The following is a 26,758-nucleotide window of genomic DNA, read 5'->3' as shown; positions in this document are numbered from 1 at the left end:
ATTCTCTATACAGACAGAGACTTCAGGGACCAGCTACCCTGTAAGCCACCCTATACTTGTAATTCTTTTTTTTAATGGGACTTCTGAGACCCCTTACAAGGTGGCTTATCCTGAAAGTCATATGCAGTATAGATCAACTCTGACTATCACCTGCAATCAGACATTTGAAAGTAGTGAAGAATAAAATAATATTCCACCGGACTTGTAAGTCACCATAAGCTACCATAGCTGCTGACAACCAGAAGTTGTCTTGTGATGATATAAGTGGCACAAGGGACCTTATTCAGAACAGAAGGAAAATAAATCGCAGGTTTTTAAGGCCTACACAGACTGAGTTATTATGGGTTAACAACTCCACTGGAATATTAAATGTGTAATCCAGATGTAATTTCCATTTCCATACGATTTCTTTATTTTGTAAGACATTTCAAGCCTTTTTTAAACCTGCGTACTTACTAGTGATTGAACCTACGCATAGAAAAGCAGCTTATAAAAGTACAAGGTATAGAATCTGGCAGTCAGGTGGGGAGATGTGAACATTCCAATCCCAGGCTAATGCTGTGTGGTCCAGAGGATTGGTTTACTAGTTAATCACTACTACCACAACAGCTTACGAGTGTTTTTCTCTTCTAGAGGAGGAACGACGAGTGAAGGCCAATGATCGTGATTACAATGAAAAGTTTAATTATGCAGTGAGTATTATTTATTTCCATGGTATACAATTACTTCCTCACCTGTAAAAATAAATTCAATTATCTTTACAAGTCAATGTCTGAATCTGGTATGCATAGTGAATTCAGTTGTATATTTTTGTAAGGCTGCATTCCCTTATTGAGGTTTACTGATGATGGTTTTTTTTAAGCCAAAAGAAAGTGTGACTGATAATGGGTGAAAATGTATAATTAAGAGGTGCTCCTCCTCTTAGTTTTTTTTTTCCATTCCAATGTTTGTTTTGGATTCAGAAACTGTATCAGAAATCCTGAATGTGGCAATGCATCCTAAAAGAGTTCCTCTAGCCAAATTGTTTCCCACCCTGCTCACCTTCATGGGTAAATGTATTTTGCAATTTCTGGTCATTTTAACTCTATCTAGAGTAGAGTATATTTTAGTTGATGATGTAAACACAACGTATGAAAGCAGCCTAAGGAGAAAAGACTATCCAGGAACTGCAGCATATGAAAGCATAGCTGTCATTTGTTAATTAACAAATTCTGGTTTGTTTGTAAAATAAACTCATGCTACTGCCTCCCTTAGAGATGTCTATTCCAGTCTCCAGTGTATGTCAATGGAGGCTGCACAAGCTCACATCTAATCTCCATGTGTTTGGTTAAAAAGCTATAAAATGGGAGTATTAACCCCTTTTCTTTCAGTCTGATGTTTGAATATAGCGCTCATAGCATACTAGAGCCATGGGGATAGAAGGAAGAGTTAAAAGGGGTTGGCCACTTTACGTCATGCTTTTTGTAATGTCTGTGCAAGTGTGGGGGGCAGGATATTAGGTAAGTTACCAATGTACATCTATTAGAATTCCGCTTAGTTCTCCTTTCTTGATATGTAAAGTTTCCTCATCAGCCAGAGATTCCTGTCCATAAAATGGACATAAATGAAAGGCCATGTGATCTCCATCTGTCCATGAACAATTTCCTTACCAGGACCAGTGGGATTGTTCATTGACAGTTAGAGATCACATGACCCTTCATCTCTGGCCATTTTACGGACAGGTGCAGTCCCAATTAATACCTATGTCGCCCGGTCCATGGTGACCATGTCCTATATTTTGCGTGCTGCAGAACCAGCCGCTCGCATCGCTATGGAGAGGGGAGCGTGAGCAGCACTAGTGTGCAAGAGGCCTAAGGAGAATTTCTTAATTAAGTTAATTAAACAGGGGCTTAGTGGTTAGCATTGCAGCCCTGCAGAGCTGGGGACTTGGGTACAAGTCCCAGGGTCAACATCTGCAAAGAGTTTGTATGTTCTTACCGTGTTTGCGTGGGTTTCCTCCGGTTTCCCACCACACTCCAAAGCATACTGGAAGGTTGATTAGATTGTGAGCCCCATTGGGGACAGGGACCGATTTGGCAAGCTCTGTGCAGCGCTGCGTAATCTGTGTGCGCTATATTATTATTCAAAAATGTTATATAAATATAACATATTTAATATAAAAAATCATCTGAAATGTGTATTCCGCTTTAAAGGGAACCTGTCACCAGGGACCTCATTTTCACTAAAGACAGGTTGCAAAAGCCCATTACAGCTGCATTGCATATATGCCTTTCTGCTTTCTTTAAGCATTTGCATTACAATATAATTGTTTGTTATAACTTACCTTGCACCCTGTCAGAATCCTCTGTGTAGTCCCAGGAGTTGGGCTTTGGTTTGAATGCGTTTCAAAAAACTGCTCAACTCTCAGCCCCCACCATTGTCTTCATTCCTGCTCCTTCACAGAGGTCACAGGTTGGTTAGCTGACATCAGTGGGAGAGGGAGGAACTGTACAGGAGCACAAAGGTGGGGGCCAAGAGCTGAGCAGTCTGCAGCATAGACAAGTCACATGTTGTTTTTTTGTGCAGGAGAGAAAGCTGATTTACCATATATACTCGAGTATAAGCTGAGTTTTTTTAGCACAATTTTGGTACTGAGAATTCCCCACTCTGCTTATACTCGGGCATATAAAAAAAATAAACTGACTGCTCACCATTCCAAAGGCCCGGCAGCTGACATCAGTTGTGCGGCGGCTGGGCCGTCCGCACGGAGCTGTCACGGACCTGGCGCCGACGTGAAGAAAGAAGAGGCGCTGTCACGGACCCGCTGCGAAGATGGAGATGGAAGAGGAGCTGGCAGGCTATGTACTACAGGGGGGTTGGCAGGCTATGTACTACAGGGCGTCTGGCAGGCTATGTACTACAGGGCGTCTGGCAGGCTATGTACTACAGGGCGTCTGGCAGGCTATGTACTACAGGGCGTCTGGCAGGCTATGTACTACAGGGCGTCTGGCAGGCTATGTACTACAGGGCGTCTGGCAGGCTATGTACTACAGGGCGTCTGGCAGGCTATGTACTACAGGGCGTCTGGCAGGCTATGTACTACAGGGCGTCTGGCAGGCTATGTACTACAGGGCGTCTGGCAGGCTATGTACTAAAGGGCGGCTGGCAGGCTATGTACTACAGGGCGGCAGGCAGGCTATATACTGGGGCTGTGACCAATGCATTTCCCACCCTTAACTTATACTCAAGTCAATAGGTTTTTCCAGTTTTTTGTGTTAAAATTAGGGGTCTCGGCTTATACTCGGGTCACCTTATACTCGAGTATATACGGTATATACACTGCTGAAAGCGGAAAAAAAGGCGCTTATTATTATGCCTACCCCTTGCATTTTACAAAGTTTACTGTTATCATCTGCACTATTGATATATGCAATATTTTTAACTAATATTTTTAATTAATATTTTAACGCTGAAGCCACTTTTCACCTTCCTGACATGGCCCATTTTGGTTATAAATTTGGAACGCTTTAACATATCCAAGTGATTTTGAAATTGTTTTCTTGTGACACATTGTACTTCATGTTAGTTACAAAATTTTGGTGGTATGTTTTGCTTTTATTTATGAGAAAATCAGATATTTGGTGAAAATGTGGAAAAATTCTCAATTTTTTCGAAATTCAATGTTCTACTTTTTCTACACACGAGTCATAACACCAGAAAATGTAATAACTAACATTCACCAAATGTCTACTTTATACCTCCGTGTTTTTTTATACATACTATAATTTTTGTAAGCTGTTATGGGGCTTTGAACGTTAGGTGCGATTTTTCACATTTTCATAAAAAAAGCATTTTTGAAATTTTGAAATGCAATTTTTGCAATTTATATTTTTTACTAAATTAATGTGTTTTTCATAAAATGTACAAATTCTCAGTGGATAAAATACCAAAACGCTCCACAAAATTTGATACCCAATCTCTCCCGTGTATAATAATACCCCATATGTGGTGGTAACCTGCTGTATGGGCATACGCCAGGGCATTGAAGGGGAGCTGCGCCATTCAGAGCAGAATATGGATTGTCACTTTATAATGGCTATACAATCTTTATTATTTTGGCAATTTGGACATATAAGGGCTTATTTTTTGCAACATGAGATGCACTTTACAAATACTTCATTTAAGTGGGTCTGTAGCTTTTTGATGAGATTTTATTCACTCTTGAATGTATGGAGGAAAAGAAAATTGTCAATTTTGGGTTCTTTTTTTTGTATATTTTGGGGGTCGTACACCGTACACTAAAAATACTATAATATTTTTATTCTCTAGATCACTACGATTGCGGTGATACCTCATTTATATAGTTTTTTTTTATATATTTTACAGGAAAAAAAAACGAATATAAAGAAAATCTCATTTGTTTTTGCATCGCCATCTTTTTGGAGATATAACTTTAATATTTTTTGGTTGACAGTGCTAGTTTAGGGCTTATTTTTTACGTGTTGAGTTGTCCTTTTCAGTGGTACCATTTTGGTGCACATAACTTTTTTTTTTTTATCACTTTTTGGAACATCTTTGAGATTTTATGAAAATTTACATTTTTGGCGAGTTTTTCGCGTTTTGTTTTTACGGCGTTCACCGTATGAGTCCAATAATGTTTCTGACTTATTGTACAGATTGTTTCGGACGCGGTGATACCAAATATGTGGGGTATTTTGGTGATTTTCGGGTTTTTTCACTTTATTAGATGTGTATAGGGAATGTTTGTGTTTAGGGGACTTTAACTTTATTTAATTCTTTTTATTCAAAAGTGTGTTGAATTTGTGGTTTTTACTTTTTTCTTTACTTTTACAGGTTAGCTTGAACAAGTGATCCACTGATCACTTGTTCAAGCTATTCTTCACCTAATACAGTGTAATACAGATGTGCATGCTCATTGTGTCACAGCCGGGTCCTGCCAGAAGGCAGGACCCGGCTCCCGGAAGGAGGATCGCGCAGCCCCGGGCACTGGCCCCCCCGGTAAGCGCCATGGGGAGGGGGGGGGGGGTGTTAGTCCGATTCCAACTAAATGCCCCTGACACGCCACGGTCAGCACGACCGCGGTGTGTTAGGGGTTAACACCCGCAATCGGAGAAATCTCCGATCGCGGGTGTTAGAGGCAGGTGTCGGCTATAATATATAGCCGACACCCGCAGCCTGAACGGAGCCGGCGCCAGAAGCTTGACGTACTATTACTGCATTTTGCGGGAACACACCTCCTATTACCCTATTAAGTAAATGGTTTCATTGTTTCCTTCTGTATGTGATTTAGACAGGTCATGTGATCTTACAGTGAACCCCTCTAAATCACTATGCTTTAAGGTTTTTTAGGGGGTCACATCCCAGGTTTCAAGTTGGTAAAGACTGTGCAGCATATGCTCGCCTCTGTGAATAGCATAGTACCTGCTAACCATTACACTCGTCCGTCACCTGATGTAGAAGGTGACAATGTAGCCTTAAAGGGGTTTTCCCATCTGGGCATTTTACATTTAATTAAATTCATTTGCCATATGTAAACATTTCTTCAATTGGATGTTATTAAAGAAAATGTTCCTGTGTGAAGATAATTTCTCATAAATCTAGCCATGTTGTCCCTTAGAAACGAGATAGCTTCCTCGGATACGACCCCCTCACACTCTGGCAGCAATGGCCAGACATGCGCTATTGAGCCCTGCCTGACTACTTGGCTTCAGTGTTCATTACCACAGGATGGCTGTAGTATATACAGTAATTCCTGGATATTTCATATACCAAAACCTTTTGTTTCTTTGTGCAATCCCTCCAGCAGAGGTGGCCGTAACCGAGGAGTAAGTCTTATTTCTAAGAGATCTAATTGCAGAAATGTTTAGATATGGCAGATTAATGAAACAGAATGTGAACGCCCATAATCATATTAGGCAAATGGGGTAGATCAGAATAACATGGAACTGTGTAATATAATCAGTACAATCAGTAGTTTCATTAAAGATAACAGAATGCGTTCAGAGATTGTTGTTAAACTGAAGTCTTTTTTTTCAGCATGTAGAGTCATATAGATAAAGAAGGCATTCTGATACACCTAATGGGTGGATACATACATGATATCTAGTTATCTGTGCCATAAGGGCTAACCACAAATAAGTGTGCATTTTACCCATGCAATGTACCAGGTGTATGAAATTTGTGTTCCAGGTTTTTATCTATTATTTTTATTATCATACCTTAGACAATATTTACATGTATTTATATAAAGATTCACTGTCACTTTAGTGGGTGAATAAATGAATGTACAAATAACACAACGGTAGTAGTTGCAAGATAGTGATATCCAAAAGCAACTCATTTGGGGGAGTTTTATAAGGTCGGATTAAATGATTGCTGAGTGGCAGCCTTAATGAGGCAACCATATTAAATACTAATACAAATTGCTAACAAAATATTGTCACAAATAGCAATAGAACATAGGGAGTATTGATTCAACATATCATAGAAATAACTTTGCAATAATATGACATGGGAAGAGGTTAATGTAGCATGCTTATGATTTTACCAATAAGCAACAAAATGATGACTGTGATGAAGTAACATTGAAAATATCTACAACCATATTTAGAATATCTTTTACTTTACTGGTCTTCGCTTTAGTGGAATAGAGAGGGTTAAATCTAATACAAGGTAAGGTGACCTCTGAAGGAAACTACTTAAAGGGGTTTTCCCATGAATTCAAATTGGGCCCTATCCACAGGATCACTGAGACCCCCACAGATCACGAAAACAAGGGGTCCAATGGGGTCCTACGTACCTCAGTCGGACCTCTTGTCGCTCCATGAGAGTAATGGAGCAGACGTCCGGCATGACCATTCTGCTCCATACATCTCGATGGAGCAGACGGAAATTGCTGAGTGCCACAAACTAAATATACATAGTTGGTAATTTCTGTGTGAAGGTAGCTATCTGGGTTTATGAGACATGTAAGGGTATCTGTAAAATACCACAGCAGTAATCCTGCAGCCATTCCAAAATCGGCTTGTTACTAATGCAGAGTTAGTAATCAGCTGGGCAGATATTCCACACAACGATCTGCAGCAGATCGGGTTAAAAATCTGCAGGTTTTTGATTAATGGCCTTTAATCCCATACACTACAAAGCTACTCTCTTGCTGCAAAGAAATTCATGGCAAATTCACTACATTTGCATTTATCCTTAGATCTAATAGCAGTAACCTGTGTTTCTTTGTGATCTTCTATGAGTGCGGATCCACTTGTATTGTATTTTGAAACACAATGCACCCGGAATGGGGAGGGGCTTGTGAAGATCGCATCCACGTTTCCACTGAACAGCATGCTGTCAGTAAGTAGCTCCATGTCTATTGAATTTAAATAATGCAAAACATGTGGTGTTTGTTTCCAACCACATGCATTTCATTGGAAACGCAAATGCCATCAGCACAAACCCTTCCCCATTCCAGTTACATTACATTTCAAAATGCAATACAAGCGGGATGTGTGACTGCACCCTCAATCTTGCTTACAACATGGATCAAGCTTTAGAGTTGAGCCATGTACGGCTAATATTGTCTTGGTTATTTACTGAAACCTTTATGGAATCCTTTCCATTATATTGTTTTATGTAATTTTAGGTGATGATTTGCAAGATTGGTTTACTTATAGGGATTTATACAAACCTTGAAGCAAAAGTGACCAAAAATGGTGACCATAAATGTAAATAGGAAATTAAGCTTTTGGCACGGTATTTTGCAACCATTTCCGCATGGGGTGCTAAAGAAATGATAAAGGCGGCACATAGCTGCTCTGGCCATTCCCTGAGATTCGCAGAGAAAATTGCTAAATATCATTTTTAGATTTAAAGAGAATCTGTCTGAAAATGCAATGTTATCTGCAGGCAGAATGTTATAGAGCAGAAAGGGCTGAACAGATTGATATATAGTTTTGTGTGAAAACATTCAGTAAATCTTATAAAGAGACTTGCTTAGCCATATAATGCAAATGTTAAAAATATTTTCACTTAAGGTAATTTTGTATTCTAACAATATGTTGCATCATTCTGGTGGGACTGATGTAATATTGGTGCATTATTAATCTGCAGCTTGATATCTGCTGACTGGGTTTACCAGCAGCACAGAGGTTAAGATGTGGGCTTCCCCTTTTCATTCCTCTTAGCTAATCATTTTCTCTCCAGCAGATAGTGACAGTAATTGGATGCAGTAGAAATCCCAGGCTGCTCTCCATGCCCCCAGGGTAAACATTTGATACCTGGCACACCTCCTCTGTGTGTATTTGCAGCATACAGGAAAACCTTGAAAGAGAAAATATGCTTGGTGCTTCATGGAAATTTTACACTGACAACTAAATATCAGTGCCCGCTTTTCAGAATGTATAGAACTAAAACAATAAAGAACTAGATAATATGAACATCACTGCATTCTTATAAAGGCAATGGGCCATAAATAATTTATTTACTTTCCATTTAAATTTGGTGTTCTTCAAAGAACTGGGACACAAATCCACATTAGTCTGCTGGGTTACCCAGTATAAAGCATTGTCAATTATAAGAACTCTCTGGGGCATGTAAACAAAATCTATATCTGTTCCGCTGAGCGTTTCAGCGCGTGCTGCAAATGAGGTTAATGTCAGTAGCGCGATTACAGTGCGCGCCGGGCCGCTCAGCAGGACACGTGACAGTGATCAGTGTCAGAGGCGCGCCGGAGAGACCCGGAGTGAGAGCACCGGCCCCGGGGGAGACATGTGGGCCGCGAAGCTGCTGCTCACCGCCCTGCTCCAACTTTCCCTGCCCGCAGCTGCCTGCGTTTATGTGATCGACGGGACCGGGTGATTGAGTGTAGTGTGTGCAGTGAGTGTGCTGTGTGCAGTGAGTGTGCTGTGTGCAGTGAGTGTGCTGTGTGCAGTGAGTGTGCTGTGTGCAGTGAGTGTGCTGTGTGCTGTGTGCAGTGAGTGTGCTGTGTGCTGTGTGCAGTGAGTGTGCTGTGTGCAGTGAGTGTGCTGTGTGCAGTGAGTGTGCTGTGTGCAGTGAGTGTGCTGTGTGCAGTGAGTGTGCTGTGTGCAGTGAGTGTGCTGTGTGCAGTGAGTGTGCTGTGTGCAGTGAGTGTGCTGTGTGCAGTGAGTGTGTGTGTGGCTGTGCAGTGAGTGTGTGTGTGGCTGTGCAGTGAGTGTGTGTGTGGCTGTGCAGTGAGTGTGTGTGTGGCTGTGCAGTGAGTGTGTGTGTGCGCGCTGTGCAGTGAGTGAGTGTGTGTGCGCGCTGTGCAGTGAGTGAGTGTGTGCGCGCTGTGCAGTGAGTGAGTGTGTGCGCGCGCTGTGCAGTGAGTGAGTGAGTGTGTGCGTGCGCTGTGCAGTGAGTGAGTGTGTGCGTGCGCTGTGCAGTGAGTGAGTGTGTGTGTGCGTGCGCTGTGCAGTGAGTGAGTGTGTGTGTGCGCTGTGCAGTGAGTGAGTGTGTGCGCGCGCTGTGCAGTGTGTGTGTGTGCGCTGTGCAGTGAGTGAGTGTGTGTGTGTGCGCTGTGCAGTGAGTGAGTGAGTGTGTGTGTGTGCGCTGTGCAGTGAGTGAGTGTGTGTGTGTGCGCTGTGCAGTGAGTGAGTGTGTGTGTGTGCGCTGTGCAGTGAGTGAGTGTGTGTGTGTGCTGTGAGTGAGTGTGTGTGTGTGCTGTGAGTGAGTGTGTGTGTGTGTGCTGTGAGTGAGTGTGTGTGTGTGTGTGCGCTGTGCAGTGAGTGAGTGTGTGTGTGTGCGCTGTGCAGTGAGTGTGTGTGTGTGCGCTGTGCAGTGAGTGTGTGTGTGTGCGCTGTGCAGTGAGTGTGTGTGTGTGTGCGCTGTGCAGTGAGTGAGTGTGTGCGCGCGCTGTGCAGTGAGTGAGTGTGTGTGTGCGTGCAGTGAGTGAGTGTGTGTGCGCTGTGCAGTGAGTGAGTGTGTGTGTGCGCTGTGCAGTGAGTGAGTGTGTGTGCGCGCTGTGCAGTGTGTGTGCGCTGTGCAGTGAGTGAGTGTGTGTGCGCGCTGTGCAGTGTGTGTGTGTGTGTGTGCAGTGAGTGAGTGTGTGTGTGTGCGCTGTGCAGTGAGTGAGTGAGTGTGTGCGCTGTGCAGTGAGTGAGTGAGTGTGTGCGCTGTGCAGTGAGTGAGTGTGTGTGTGTGCGCTGTGCAGTGAGTGAGTGTGTGTGTGTGCGCTGTGCAGTGAGTGAGAGTGTGTGTGCGCTGTGCTGTGAGTGAGAGTGTGTGTGCGCTGTGCTGTGAGTGAGAGTGTGTGTGCGCTGTGCAGTGAGTGAGTGTGTGTGTGTGCGCTGTGCAGTGAGTGAGAGTGTGTGTGCGCTGTGCTGTGAGTGAGAGTGTGTGTGCGCTGTGCTGTGAGTGAGAGTGTGTGTGCGCTGTGCTGTGAGTGAGTGTGTGTGCGCGCTGTGCTGTGAGTGAGTGTGTGTGCGCGCTGTGCTGTGAGTGAGTGTGTGTGCGCGCTGTGCTGTGAGTGAGTGTGTGTGTGTGTGCGCTGTGCTGTGAGTGTGTGCGCTGTGCTGTGAGTGAGTGAGTGTGTGCCGTGTATGCGCGTGCTATGTATTATCGAAATTTTCATACTCCTCCTCGGGTAAAAATACTCCTCAAAAATGGTGAGAGGAGTATTTTTACCCTTCTGGAAAAATGTTAGTGCGACCTCTGCGTGTAACAGCCTGTGAAGCTGTAGCATGGAGCTGCTCCAGTTAACGCCTCTCACAGCCTTTCTCGCTAATTAGCATAATTTTTAAAGTCTGCACAACATAGTTGTGCTGGAACCTGTCACTAGCTAAATATGACATTCCTGATGACAGGTTTGCTTAAACTTTTCTTTAATAGAAATTAGAGGGATTCCTAAATGAGTTAGAATGGATGTCTTCCTTACTATTGGTTGCTTAAGGAATATGTTTTCTATGAAGTACTGTTAATTTTTTATGAAATAAAGCACATACGGTGTATATGTGCGCTTGACAATTGAAAAAAAATGGCAAGTGTTTATGAAATATGCATAACTGTCTATACAAATTGTTGTTTTTTTTAAATTATAAAGTATCATTTTAAATTTCTTTTATCTATTCAGAACTGACAGCCGCTATATACAGCCTCAATGTCCGTATCACTTTCAAGATCAGTAGTCTTCCTGTAGAATAATCCATACCTTGAGGATAGCTAACCATACTGTGCAGCTGCTAATGGCATGATCAAGTTTCATCTTGTAGTATAATTAGAATTCTCTCTGTAAGTCACTTGTATCTATTACATGCCTTGCTGTTGCACAGGTAATCTAGTTTCATATATAAGAGTTACAAAATGACATTTTTTGTTCCATTTTCAATATTTATCTTTTACTTTTTAGTAATTTTTCATTTTTAAAATGAAAGCGATGGACTAGTCCTTTATAAAATGAAAACAGATGTATCAAAACATGCTCAGTCCCCTTAGATTTTTTTTTTAGCGTTTTGCTGTTTCATTGGCCATCGGCTGTGCCTTGAGGTACATGTTTGCATTGACTAATTGTACACTCACCGGCCACTTTTTTAGGTACACCATGCTAGTAACGGGTTGAACCCCCTTTTGCCTTCAGAACGCCCTCAATTCTTCGTGGCATAGATTCAACAAGATGCTGGAAGCATTCCTCAGAGATTTTGGTCCATATTGACATGATGGCATCACACAGTTGCCGCAGATTTGTCGGCTGCACATCCATGATGCGAATCCCCCGTTCCACCACATCCCAAAGATGCTCTATTGGATTGAGATCTGGTGACTGTGGAGGCCATTTGAGTACAGTGAACTCATTGTCATGTTCAAGAAACCAGTCTGAGATGATTCCAGCTTTATGACTTGGCGCATTATCCTGCTGAAAGTAGCCATCAGATGTTGGGTACATTGTGGTCATAAAGGGATGGACATGGTCAGCAACAATACTCAGGTAGGCTGTGGCGTTGCAACGATGCTCAATTGGTACCAAGGGGCCCAAAAAGTGCCAAGAAAATATTCCCCACACCATGACACCACCACCACCAGCCTGAACCGTTGATACAAGGCAGGATGGATCCATGCTTTCATGTTGTTGACGCTAAATTCTGACCCTACCATCCGAATGTCGCAGCAGAAATCGAGACTCATCAGACCAGGCAACGTTATTTCAATCTTCTACTGTCCAATTTTGATGAGCTTGTGCAAATTGTAGCCTCAGTTTCCTGTTCTTGGCTGAAAGGAGTGGCACCCGGTGTGGTCTCAAAGTTCGACGTACTGTGCGTTCAGAGATGCTCTTCTGTCTACCTTAGTTGTAACGGGTGGCGATTTGAGTCACTGTTGCCTTTCTATCAGCTCAAACCAGTCTGCCCATTCTCCTCTGACCTCTGGCATCAACAAGGCATTTCCGCCCACAGAACTGCCGCTCACTGGATGTTTTTTCTTTTTCGGACCATTCTCTGTAAACCCTAGAGATTGTTGTGCGTGAAAATCCCAGTAGATCAGCAGTTTCTGAAATACTCAGACCAGCCCTTCTGGCACCAACAACCATGCCATGTTCAAAGGCACTCAAATCACCTTTCTTCCCCATACTGATGCTCGGTTTGAACTGCAGGAGATTGTCTTGACCATTTCTACATGCCTAAAGTTGCCGCCACGTGATTGGCTGATTAGAAATTAAGTGTTAACGAGCAGTTGGACAGGTGTACCTAATAAAGTGGCCGGTGAATGTATATTCAAATAATCATCAGCATCTGCCAACTCGGTTATATTTTCCTTTAAAAAATACATATTAATTGGGGTGATTTATTTTTTTTCTTGCACCTAATTTTTGTCGTTAAAAAGTCACATTTGGGTATTTGTACTTCAAATCACTTTTGAATAGACCACTGTCACACCCCATTTACTAAAGTACGGTGTATACAGGCTGTCCCTGACTTAGGAACACTTGACTTACAGACAACCCCTAGTTACAAGCGGCCCTCTGGATGTTTGTAATTTACTGTGCTGTAGTCCCAGGCTGAAATGATCATCTGTAAGAGTTATCTAAGGTGTCTGCAATTAAGCTTCATTGTTAATCCTGGTTCTTATGACAACCCCAAAGTTTTAAAATCCAATTGTCACAGAGACCTAAAAAATTTAGGGTCTAGGGGTTACAATTATAACATGTACAGTTATGATTTACATACAAATTCAACTTAAGAACAAACCTATAGACACTATCTTGTACCTAACCCTGGTACTGCCTGTATTTGGGTTGAGACTTGTTTCAGAAGTACATATTTATTTCAGAACCATATAAACATGACATTTTTAACCATATGTAGTTATCACCGTATCCGCTCTGTATCTGTATAAAATACGGTGTCTTGGCATATGATGTTACTAGTTTACTATGTTACTATGACAAATCTGATGTGCAGAAGAGCTCCTAGGTCTAAAAACTTGAACATGAATCTTGCCTAATGATTATGTCAACAAGCTTCTGGGTATCATTATACTTCAGATGATTGCTATCTTTTTTCACATAATGTACCGTATATACTTGAGTATAAGCTGAGTTTTTCAGCACAATTTTTGTGCTGAAAATTCTCCACTCGGCTTATACTCGGGTATATAAAAAAATAGACTCAGTGCTCACTATTCCGACGGCCCGGGCAGCTCCGCTTCCATCTTCATGTCCGCGACAGGCTATATACCACAGGGAGGGTATATACTGGGAGGCTGTGGCAATGCATTTCCCACCCTCAGCTTATACTCAAGTCAATAGGTTTTTCCATTTTTTTTTGTGTTAAAATTAGGGGTCTCGGCCTTTATTTGGGTTGGCTTATACTTGAGTATATACGGTAAGCAGATAACATTGCAAATAGTATCGGGCCTATGATCAGCAGGGGTGCCAAAGCTCTGACATATATTACAGAGCTATTTTTATTTGGAACCCAACTAATAATGTCAACATATAATGGGGTCCAGCAGTTTTTTAATGCGTCCCATATAGACTACATCATAGTTCCCTATGAAAGGAATCCAGTACAAATGAATAAGCATGGTTCAGTATCACGTAGTATTCAACCAGCACAGTGTTTCTCTCTGGTGACGATTAGAAAAATAGTTTTCCCAATTCTTAGATCGTTTTAAGTCAAACAACTACATCAGTGGGGAAACCAACGACAAAACCACATATTGCTACAATGTGTGTGTTGCATATTTTTAAGGAAACATTTCTGGTAATTATGTCTATGGATAAATAAGTCCTGCTATGTAGTGCTTACATGCGGTTCCACAATGGTGAAGTGAGCTAACATCTACAGACAAAATGTAGACGATTGCAGTTGCACCATTTTCTTATGAATTTTGTTTTTACAGATTTGGCTGTATGGTGCAAATGATGAGTGATTTATGCTCAATTTGTGTCTGATAATGGCTGATAAGAGAGTTATAGATTGTGTCCTCATGTACAGTCGCATCTGCCCGGGATGACATGGCTGATAAGAGAGTAATAGATATGGTCATGGCTATGGATGAATGGCCATGGATGAATGGTCATGGATATGGTCACAATGGATGTGCTTTTGCTGATGGATAGATATGGTTGCAGCCCCATGCACCTTGGACTTTGTATATAAGATGGCGGCTGATGGCTGGTTCAAGCAGCAGCATTTTTATTTATGAAATTATTTATTCTGTTCCCTTATAAAGAATGGCTGGACCATTACACATGCTCTCAGACCTCTTCCCCTCATCCCCATAGACCAGTGGTGGCGAACCTATGGCATGGGTGCCAGAGTTGGCACTCCGAGCACTCCCTCAGCACAGAGTTTCCAAACAGGACTCAAAACCTCCTCCTGCTGTCCCTGACCACCCAGGATGTGCTGTGAACCGTGCTATTTTAAAGCTACACATAGTTAGCTGCCCAGGACTATAGGAGGAGCAAGGAGATGCAGACAAGGCTGCATTATTATTAGAGTTCCTGCTATGGGCCCCCGCAATTCTTCCTCTTCAGGGTACCCTGAAAGGAAGCTAAAATGATAATCTGATTCTGATCTCTCCTCTTTCTTTTAACTGTATTGGTGTCCTTGGGACGCCAATGCAATTAAAAACTGTGACAAAACAGGTAGTAACATGTTATTGCTTAAATTGCCATGTTGGCGCTTTCTATTTAACCCCTTAAAGGTCGCAGCCATTTTGTAGCTTAAGGCTAAGATCTTGAGCTGAACCGGCATCAGCTCTGTGTCCGATATATCGGACGCAGAGCAGGAAGGGGTTAAGTAAATGTGTAGTGTGTGGTTGTAGTTTTGGCACTTGGTATCAGAAAGGTTCGCCATCACTGCCGTAGAATATAAGCTCTTGCAAGCAGGGCCCTCAATCCTGTTGTTCCATATGACTGTTTGTACTCTGTAATGTTTTGTTTTATTTGTATATGTCCCCTATGATTTGGAAGCACTACGGAATACACTCACCGGCCACTTTATTAGGTACACCATGCTAGTAACGGGTTGGACCCCCTTTTGCCTTCAGAACTGCCTCAATTCTTTGTGGCATAGATTCAACAAGGTGCTGGAAGCATTCCTCAGAGATTTTGGTCCATATTGACATGATGGCATCACACAGTTGCCGCAGATTTGTCGGCTGCACATCCATGATGCGAATCTCCCGTTCCACTACATCCCAAAGATGCTCTATTGGATTGAGATCTAGTGATTGTGGAGGCCATTTGAGTAGAGTGAACTCATTGTCATGTTCAAGAAACCAGTCAGAGATGATTCCAGCTTTATGACATGGCGCATTATCCTGCTGAAAGTAGCCATCAGATGTTGGGTACATTGTTGTCATAAAGGGATGGACATGGTCAGCAACAATACTCAGGTAGGCTGTGGCGTTGCAACGATGCTCAATTGGTACCAAGGGGCCCGAAGAGTGCCAAGAAAATATTCCCCACACCATGACACCACCACCACCAGCTTGAACCGTTGATACAAGGCAGGATGGATCCATGCTTTCATGTTGTTGACGCCAAATTCTGACCCTACCATTCGAATGTTGCAGCAGAAATCGAGATTCATCAGACCAGGCAACGTTTTTCCAATCTTCTACTGTCCAATTTCGATGAGCTTGTGCAAATTGTAGCCTCAGTTTCCTGTTCTTGGCTGAAAAGAGTGGCACCTGGTGTGGTCTTCTGCTGCTGTAGCCCATCTGCCTCAAAGTTCGACGTACTTTGCGTTCAGAGATGCTCTTCTGCCTACCTTGGTTGTAACGGGTGGCGATTTGAGTCACTGTTGCCTTTCTATCAGCTCGAACCAGTCTGCCCATTCTCCTCTGACCTCTGGCATCAACAAGGCATTTCCGCCCACAGAAATGCCGCTCACTGGATGTTTTTTCTTTTTCAGACCATTCTCTGTAAACCCTAGAGATGGTTGTGTGTGAAAATCCCAGTAGATCAGCAGTTTCTGAAATACTCAGACCAGCCCTTCTGGCACCAACAACCATGCCACGTTCAAAGGCACTCAAATCACCTTTCTTCCCCATACTGATGCTCGGTTTGAACTGCAGAAGATTGTCTTGACCATGTCTACATGCCTAAATGAACTGAGTTGCCGCCATGTGATTGGCTGATTAGAAATTAAGTGTTAACGAGCAGTTGGACAGGTGTACCTAATAATGTGGCCGGTGAGTGTATAATGCCGCTATATAATTAAATATTATTATTATTATTATTCCCAATGATACATACTTTTGTTATGTTTTCCTAGTTGAAAAAAACTGGAAAATAATAATTTGTACCATGGTCCAAACAGTTACTCACTTGCACCCATTAATAGCAAGTGTCTCCATAAGCTTGCTTGGGCCCTTTCCCCAATTTCTGTTGTGTGCAAGCCGACGCCGATGCACCAAAATCCGATAGTGTGCGCCAAAATCCAGGGGTAATTTGGCGCAAAACGGAAATCGTCGGAAACTGACGGACCCTTAGTAAATGTGCCCCATTATGATCCCTCTAGTGCAGTGAGATACAGTGGGCTGAAAATGTGGTTAGATTATCAGAGTCCAGGTTTATATACACTTTTGTTTGGTTTCTGAACATTGTACTAAACCTACCGTACCATTTGATTTGATGCATTATGAAGCAAACATACCTTGAGAATACTGTAGCTACACTAATGCAGGATCATATCTTGGTTTCTCCCTGAGCTGAGTGTTTTGCTGAATAAACAATTATAACATTCAGGACCTTGGGAAAGCTGGATCAGCATAGCTTTCTCGATCAACACATTACACACAGGAGCTTGGAAATACAAATCGCGTTTAGTCAAGCATGACTAATACACAGCAGCTGGAGATGGTGCAACAATTGATTATTCTGTCTAGCAGGGAGAAAAAGGATTGCATCATCATCTCCTGTAGAGAAAAACTCACGTGCTAGGAGAAGCGCGGAAGCAAGCGCTGAAGGAGCCATAGAAGCGACAGAGCTTCATTATCATAATGTTATATCTGTTTTATCAGCAAAACCACTCAGCTCAGGGATTAACCAAGGTATGACCCTGCATTGGTGTAGCTACAGCAGTCTCAAGGTATGTTTGCTTCATAATGCATCACATCAAATGGTAGGTTTCCTATAAGCCAGTGATTGCGAACCTTTTAGCAACCGAGTGCCCAAACTGCAGCCCCAAATCCCCTTCATTTATCGCGAGGTGCCAACCAAAATTAGAGCAGTATCTTATTGCTCTCTGTTTTTCAACAATGTTCAATCTTGCTGTCCTCCTGAGGACACCAACACAGTAGAAAGAAAGGAGGGAAAATTTGCATCATTCTTCTTTCCAGTGTCCCTCTGGACACAGAGAATCATAGGGCCAGCAGGAAGTCCTTCAGAGATAATTAGGCCCTGTCTACACATTCTCCCTCTTCCTACAGTCCCAAGTAGCCAAGTAAGTTACTTTAAAATATGACTGAAAGCAGCATCTTTTAAGTTGCTTAGAACTGCAGGAAGATTCTTTGAGTCCTGTCTGGTGTGCTGGGGTGATGGCCTGGGTGCCCACAGAAAGAGCTTGGAGTGCCGCCTCTGGCACCAGTGCCATAGGTTTGCCACCACTGCTTTAAGCTATAAAATGCTGCGTTCTTAAGGGGTTAAAATCTCCAAAATTTTAAAGAAAGTTTAAATAACACTCAAAAAATCACATTTTCCACTTTTCTATATTTCTATATAGTTTGGAAAAAATAAATAAAATAAAACTAATAAATCCCCTCAAATGGGTATTGCCACATCCGTAGCAACCTTGGCTAAGCAGATATTATGTTACTATACCTTACGTTGTATGGAATAAGAATACAAAAACTATTTCAATATTGCCATTTAACCTTTTGCCTGCCAATGACTTATCTCATATATGTATGGCCAAGGATGTATGTGATACGTCCTCTCTTTAGAAGGCTATAACTCCAGATATGTGGTACCTAGAATCTCACTTATTTTTTTGAAATATGAATCTAGAATTCTAGGTGCCTAACTATTTTTTTGTCAGTAACTTTACAGTGAAAATTTCGGGTATGATTTTTACATATAAAAATCACTCCCAGCAGTTAATATCTTCGGTTCTCTGGTGAACTGCATACATTTAAAAATAAGTAGCAAAGTAGTCAATTTATTAAATTCCCCTGCAGGAAAAGGTTAAATTTTTTTTATCAATATGCTACCGTATATACTCGAGTATAAGCCGACCTGAGTATAAGCCAGACCCCGATGTCCTCGCGGGTCCTCTTCTGGCTTCCGCGCCCGTCTTCTTCTGGCTTCCGCTGGGCGCCGCCATTGCTCTCTCCCGGGCTGCTGACGTCATACTAGGCGCCGCTCGGGAGAGAGCAATGGCGGCGCCCAGCGCGATGTACAGCAGATAGAAGACGGGCGCGGAAGCCAGAAGAGGACCCGCGCGGACATCGGGGGAGCAGCGCTGCACATCGGGGCAACCGGAGGGTGAGTATATAAGTTTATTGTTTTTAAAGTATTTTTTAAGTGACCTGTGACTCGTGTGCTGAAAAACTCGGCTTATACACGAGTATATACGGTATTTTTTATCAATGAATAATGTAACTATTATCCCTAAATAATCAAGTCCTTATATTTCCTTGTCAGATAAAATAAAAAAAATGTATTTGCAGTTATTTGTTATAAAGAATAAATAGAATGTAGTCCAAAATATTTTTTTACCTGCATCTACTTGGAAACTAAGTTGTAGAGCCATGGCAACTGCATATTTTACAAGATGAAGTCTTCTTTCCCCAATAATATATGGCTAAGTAGTTGACATGGATATAGTGTTATGCCCTCAGTGTGATCAACAGATTGTTTTGCAGCTGGAGCTTCCCTCTTGGGTGTGCAGAGTGCTCTGCTAGTCCTCTAAGAAGCAGCTTATTTTCCATCCCTCTGTAATGTGCCATGACATGTGTTTGGTCTCAGGGTAGCTGCACGTCTCTTGCATAAACAGCCAGCTCTCTATATAGCACAATAGTTGGCACTGAAGTATCTAACCATAATTGCACAATTGTATCTGATTCTTGTTATATGTCTTTATTGTATGTAATGGTTTACAATTGTCTGTAAGGTTTGAAGCACCCCCTATAAACCTGCAAAAAAGCTCTACATTTGTTAATTATATTTACATCTTTATGAAAGCACCTGGATGTGTATATTGCCATTTTTTTTTAATTTAATTTTTTTTAAAGATGACCTGTCAGAGCATTTGGTACACCACATGTCTTTATGGACCAATGGTTTAGTGTCCCAAACTGCCCTTTTGCTAATTACTCTGACTGCTATAAAAAAAACAAAAAAAAATTTAAACTTTCCTAGAAATTGGTCAGAAGAGGCGCACAGAATGCATGTCCGGTGCTCTCCGCGCCTGCGCAGTAATTTAATGAAGCCGAAGTAGTATACCTCTGGCATTATTGCGCAAGCTTTGTACCTACCCAGTTGGTGTGAAGTATGTAGCTTCACTGTGGAGCTGTGGGAACCTCCGGAATGAGGTACATATAAAGGTTTTTTATTTTAATTGCACACACAGAGGGACTCGGCTAAGGGTGATTTGGGACAGTAAACCACCTGTCCATAAGGACCTTTGAGTGGTTCATTGTTCCAAATCGCCCTGATTGTCCTTTTTCATGCAGTGGTCCCCAAGCTTTTTGTATCCGGGACCAGCTGCACCTGTGTGATATCACATGATCATGGACAGATTTCTATTCAGTGGAAGTAAACAGAGAAGCTTTCTATAGCATGACAAAAAGCAGAGATCTATAGAAAATAGTGAGAAATTGATACCGAAAGTATATTGGAAAACTGTATAACTTTTACTTTCAGCAAATAATTGATATGGTTTGTGTAAGTTGACAACTCCTTTAACCCTTTAAGGATGCAGCCATTTTGTAGCTTAAGGCTCAGCCACATTTTTTGCATTCTGACTTTTGTATTCTAAAATGTTGTACTTCATTTTAGTGGTAAATTTTGGCTGATAAGTTTCACGTTTTTTTTTTTTTTTTTAATTTTGAAATTCTAAATAATCACGTTTTCAGGCAGATAGATATACCACCTAAATAAGTTGCTGAATAACATTTTCCCATATTTCTACATTTTCATGATTTTTGAAATGTCTAGGTAACTTATTTTAATTTCAGGTGGCTTGCAAATTGAATATCGATTTTCCGTGTTTTCAGAATTGACTATTTTGGGGATAAATAGTTTTGAATGAAATTTTAATTAAAATGTATTTAGCATTAAAAACTCCCCAATACAATCAACCCATTTTCAGTTCTGCACCCCTCAACCTATCAGAAACAGCTTTTAGGAAGATTGTTAATCCATTGAGATCTTCATAGTAAATGAATCAAAATGGAGGTGAAATTTAGAATGGTCAAATTTTGTTGGTTATACGTTCATTTATCTTTTGGAAATGTGTACATTTTATGGCTAAAGAGAAAAACCCATCTTACAATTTATGCAATTTCTCCCGAGTACAGAGACACACACACATGTGGCCGTTCCTTTTTCGTTATTTGGGCCATGTGACGGCATTTTTTTGAGGGATGAGATGCTTTTTCCTTTGTTACCATATTGGGTACCTACGATGGAAAATTTATGAATTTTTTTGGAGGGCAGGAGTAGAAAAGCATCAATTCTTTAACTTTTTTTTTTCTGGTGTTCCCCTTATAGCCTAATAATCATGTTATCTTTATTCTATGGGTCAATATGAATACGGGGATACCAGACTTGAATATTTTTTCTTTATGTTTTACTAAATTAGCCAAATAAAACCCTAATGGGGAAGGGAAATATCTATCATTTTTGCATTGCCGTCTTCCGAGTGACATTACATTTTTATTTTTTTGGCTACGGAGATTGCGGGACATGTTGTATTTTTCAACAATACAATAACTTTTTTTTACTTTTTTATTTCTTCCACCATGGGACATGAACAAGCAATCATCTGATTGCTCCTTCATGATAATACCCTGCCATATAATATAATATAATATTGAAGGGTATAAGCTGTGTCAGCGTTTGCACATGCATAGGCTGGCACTGTGCCTTTAAGATGACGTCATAGACGCCATCTTACAGGCACTGCCTGCGGACAGCCCTGGCGTCCTGATCGGACCTCAGGGCTGCCATAGGAATGATCGTCGCCCCCCGAAAGCCCCCAGAAGGCACTTTAAATGCAGTGGTCGCGCTGACAGCATTATTTACAGTTACAGCAGGCAGACCGTGTATCCCGATGCCGGTTCGGCACAAATCTCGAGCCGGGCTGGCATCAGCTCTGCGTCCGATATATTCTCGTTTGTGCATTTACATTCAATTTCATTAACCTGCCATATATATATATATATATATATAATACACATTTCTTCAATTAGATAAAATAGGTTAACATTTTTTTACCGGTGTGAAGATAATTTCTCATAAATGCAATCATATAGTCCCTTAGAAACAAGACTGTGTCCTTGTATACGGCCACCTCTGCTGGATAGATTGCACAAAGAAACAAGAGGTTTTTGTATATGAAATGTCCCACAGATGTCCTGTGGTAATGATCGCAGAATCAGGTGGTCAGGCAGGGCTCAATAGCGCGTGTCTGGCCACTGCTGCCAAAATGTGAGGTGTCCTTTCTGAGGAATTTGCCTCGTTTCTACGGGAAAAGATGACTCCATTTATGAGAAATTATCTTCACACACTTTTTTTTTTAATAACATCCAATTGAAGAAATACATATGGAAAATGAATTAAATAAAATGTGAATGCCAAAATGGGAATACCCCTTGAAGTCACTGCGCATGAACCTGGGCGCTTAGCAGTATTTTGCTTTACAAACTGAGGAGAATTTTTTAAATGAAGTATTATAGAAAATGTTCACAACACTCCCCTCCGACACACACAATATCAAAAATTATCTGAAAAGACGCTTTAGGAATAAGGTCTCTTCTGTATCCAGAAATAAAATACAGTAGATTTCCGCGTTCCTCCTTCACAGTGAGATTGCAACAAATACAATTGGGGACATATATAAATGTCTACTCCGCTGGTTTGGTTTCTGACTCGGTGTTGGTAATTAGGGACATATTTAATGTAGTGGCACTTGGCAGTTAATATTTCTTTCCCTGGGACCATTTACTGTTCCGAGCGCCACAAATGTATGCAGCAGTCGGAGAATTTGCTGAGCATGCAGCCGAGGAGCCGCAGTAATAGCCACTGTAATAATAGCCAGAGGACAGAGCCGTTTCTGTCCACTGCATTATCAGCACCCCAACTTCCAAAGGTGGAGAGCTGACTCAACAGATTTCAGAGTGTAGGTTTCTATTGTGCTAAACCAATTTTCTTGCCGCCACTTTCCAGCGCCAAGAAAATGAAATAAGTACATACTAATTGTGTCGGAGCTTCCACACCACAATAACCAAACCCTTTTTTGGGGGAGAGTTGAAGGAGGCCCACAATCACATTGTTTCTGGCATCGACTACTGAAAGGAAATTGGCGATGGGAGTGCCCGAAGAGGCGGAAACCCCAAAGTGAATGTCCCCCAATGTGTGTAACTGATCTGAAGATGATGTGTTTATGTGAGTTTTGTGTCATGATTTTTGTAATTACTGTAAAACCTTGATAAATGCTCCCTTGTTCATACATTATATGAAACCTGTTTATTTTCACCGTACTTTTGGTTGTTGAATTATGGTAGTTCATTCTAGTTCATTCTAAGGGGGTTTATAAAGGGTGTTCTTTGTAATGATGTTTGGGACTTTGACACTCTGATTGTAAATTTTTGTGTTTAACCTATTTTCTGAGTAATGATTGGGTATTATGTCTACTGTAAGGCAGTGGCTGGAAAGGACATGAATGGAATGTATGCTCCAGCTAGGCTTTTCACCTGTGTATTGATGATAAATCTAGGTTCTGGGGCCTTAGTTCAGCTTGTTAGCCTGCATTTGAGTTGGGGCTTTATAAACCCTAGCTGCACCATGGGGTCTCTCTGACCAGAGCTAGAGGTTATTCTGAGAGGAAGCAAACCTGAGGGGGCGTCCACACATTCAGTTTTTCAGATTCTGTTTTTGGAGCCAAAAGCAGGTGTGGATGATAATGGGTTGAGACAAATAATTGAAAGGTGCTGCTTCTCCTCCTCCTTTTACTCCATTCCTTGTTTGGGCATCAAAAATGCGTTTTTGTCCGTTTTCATTGCGCAATTTCGGAAAAACTGACAAAAACGCCATGTGTGTCTTCACCCTGAAGGTACTGTCTGTCACTGCGTTTATTTTGTGTGTTTAGTAGCTAGAGAGGGAAAAACTACTGTATAGTTAGCGCCCAGACGGGCAGGTCTTTTGGTTGTATTTTGTTTTTGTTTCACGTGAGGAGCCTGTGTCTAATCTGCTAATAAAGACCGGAGGACGCCCCAGTTTGGATCTACAAGTCTGTCTCTATGAACTGTCTTTGCTCTCACCAGTGAACCTGTACACTACACAATGATGATTAGTGAGCTCCGTAGAACATACACGCAGCAAAAATCTTCAGAAATGATTTGTGATGCTTGAGTGCCCTCTACAGGACATTCTCTGTTTTCTGAATATCTTAATTTAAACTGTTTTGGTGTTTTATATTTTGCTCGATTATGGTAGATGTAGTAAAAACTGAATGTGCCTTTGCTTTAGTTTCCTATATTGTTGTGTTTTATCGTCTTCTTGTTTCAAAACATGTATTTAACATTTTTCAGTTGTCAAACTAATAACCATTTAAAAACACGCTATGTAAACGCAATCAAATGAACCTCTAGTATGTACACATAGAAACTACAGGTTTTTATGAAAAAAAAAACAGACCTTGAACAGCCACATCGGAAAAAAAAACTATAGGAATTCATTATGCAAATGAAGGTCATTGGGAAAAAAAACCTCTATAAATTAGGTATAGCTGTGAGTTTATTGACACAAAAAAGTTTTTATGCAATTTCGGGTTCCACATTAAAAGCAGAAAATTGCTTATCAGTAGGACATATGAAACCAGTAATTGTGCTATTAAAAACTACATTTTGTCTCAAAAATAACAAGACCCCATACAACTATAGTTACAGAAAAATAATAAAAATTATAGCTTGTAGAAGGCATTAATGAAAAAAGAACAGAGTAATAGCCTGATCATTAACGTGGAAAACAGGTGCAGAGATAAAGGGTTAATGCCCCGGGCTTGCTTGTGTTGTTGAAGAAATGCATAATGGTGTTCTTTATATCTGATTACATATTGTGCAAATATAATATGAGGAGATAAAAAAAATTGTAAAAAAAAGGATCTTATATTCTGAGGATACAACCTAAAAAGGTCCACGATGCAGGAATTTAGGTTGTAAAATAAAAAAAGAACAAATCTGATCCCCTTCATTTCAGTGCTGTGGCTGCCATCACTGCTGGTCTCCCCTTTCCATGCGGAAGCTGCAGAGATGATGTCAGATCAAGAACATGTCTGCAGCTGCCTATCATTGACCTCTGTTGTACATTTCGGCATTCAGATAAAGTTAAGATAGGATGGCAGAAAGCAGAGCCGGCGGTGCTCACCTCACTGCCACTCCCAATTACCTGTGCCCAGGCTAACAACATCTGCCATCCAGCTGTCCAGCCCCAGCTGCTGTCCCTACAAATTCCTATAGTGCCGCCCACCCACCTTCCCACCTGCGGGCTGCAGAGTCTAAGTAAGCAGGAGATTACTACAGTGAGCAGTGCAGTCTATTGGCTGGAACGGAGGAGCAGCAGATCCTTATTAAAAAAGGTGATCCAGCATTTAGGTTATACTGTTTCTGTAGGAAAAAGTAGTAGTAAACCGGCACGACATGACAGACATCACATGGGTACGATGCCAATATTCTCTCTTTTATTGGTTAAAACGTTATATACACGAGGAAACAAGTAGGTTGTTTCCTCGTGTATATGACGTTTTAACCAATAAAAGAGAGCATATTGGCATCGTACTCATGTGATGTCTGTCATGTCGTGCCGGTTTACTACTACTTTTTCCTGCATACGCTACACGGCTATGGATTAGTCTTTTCGTGCACCAGGAGTCCTCTACAGAGTGTGTACAGCCAAAACGATCTGAAGGTTGGGTGAGCCGGCTTTATTTTTTCACCTTTTTCTACAAAGTAGCGAAGGTACTATTACTCATACTGTTTCTGTGGTGTAACCTGCCACAAAAAATGTAGGATGTGCAGTGCCAGATCACATATTATGACGCAATTTAGTTAGAAAAAAGGGGGGGAAAAGTAGATGAGCAAATAACACATCCCAAATACAATATTAATTTGAAATGAAGAAGAAAAGTGGATGTGCAAACAAATTAATTTATTATTTCATCAAAATACAGATTAAAAACATCTAAAAACCCCAATGTAGGGGATGAGAACATGCTGGTCTCTCCTCACAGAGATATACCCCACGTATATAGTACAGATAGATCACAAGGCTGTTAGAATAATGTATATGCACAAACTACACAAAAATTAATAGTATCCAAAATTAATATCCAAAACTGACTAATAAAGTGCAATGTGCTATAGCTACAAAAATCGATGAATCATTTAAATAATATATAATGCAAATGCAATGTCTTTAGAAAATTAATGATAAAGAATTAGTGTATTACAAATAGAGTGTAGAAAGCACCACAACAATACATAGATGCAGAGGATGATGACAACCTATAAATAAAGTTCCAAGTGCAAAAAAATAGCAGCCAAGTATGTAAACAGTGAGTTCAACTCAATACAATAAGAAGTACATCACATTACCATGCAGAGTATAAGGAGGAGAGACCACGAGTGGTCTACTACGAGTGGTCTCTCCTCCTTATACTCTGCATGGTAATGTGATGTACTTCTTATTGTATTGAGTTGAACTCACTGTTTACATACTTGGCTGCTATTTTTTTGCACTTGGCACTTTATTTATAGGTTGTCATCATCCTCTGCATCTATGTATTGTTGTGGTGCTTTCTACACTCTATTTGTAATACACTAATTCTTTATCATTAATTTTCTAAAGACATTGCATTTGGATTATATATTATTTAAATGATTCATCGATTTTTGTAGCTATAGCACATTGCACTTTATTAGTCAGTTTTGGATATTAATTTTGGATACTATAAATTTTTGTGTAGTTTGTGCATATACATTATTCTAACAGCCTTGTGATCTATCTGTACTATATACGTGGGGTATATCTCTGTGAGGAGAGACCAGCATGTTCTCATCCCCTACATTGGGGTTTTTAGATGTT

General features: G+C 41.1%; 1 protein-coding gene across 4 annotated transcripts in view; it reads left to right on the top strand.

Moving 5' to 3' along the window:
• Positions 1-26,758, top strand: part of ATP8B4 (ATPase phospholipid transporting 8B4 (putative)) — a 210,838-nt gene that overhangs the window by 25,237 nt on the left and 158,843 nt on the right. For all 4 annotated transcript variants that reach the window (XM_072148286.1, XM_072148283.1, XM_072148285.1 and 1 more), the window contains exon 4: positions 634-692. Coding sequence is in view for 3 of the 4 variants with exons in the window: in XM_072148283.1 (XP_072004384.1) it covers positions 634-692 (59 nt within the window). In the remaining variant the exon portion in view is untranslated. The remainder of the gene's footprint in view (positions 1-633; positions 693-26,758) is intronic.

This window comes from Engystomops pustulosus, chromosome 4 (assembly GCF_040894005.1).
Source record: "Engystomops pustulosus chromosome 4, aEngPut4.maternal, whole genome shotgun sequence".
NCBI lineage: Eukaryota > Metazoa > Chordata > Amphibia > Anura > Leptodactylidae > Engystomops > Engystomops pustulosus.
Note: the sequence above shows the minus strand (reverse complement) of the source record. Positions and strands in the feature narration are given on the sequence as shown.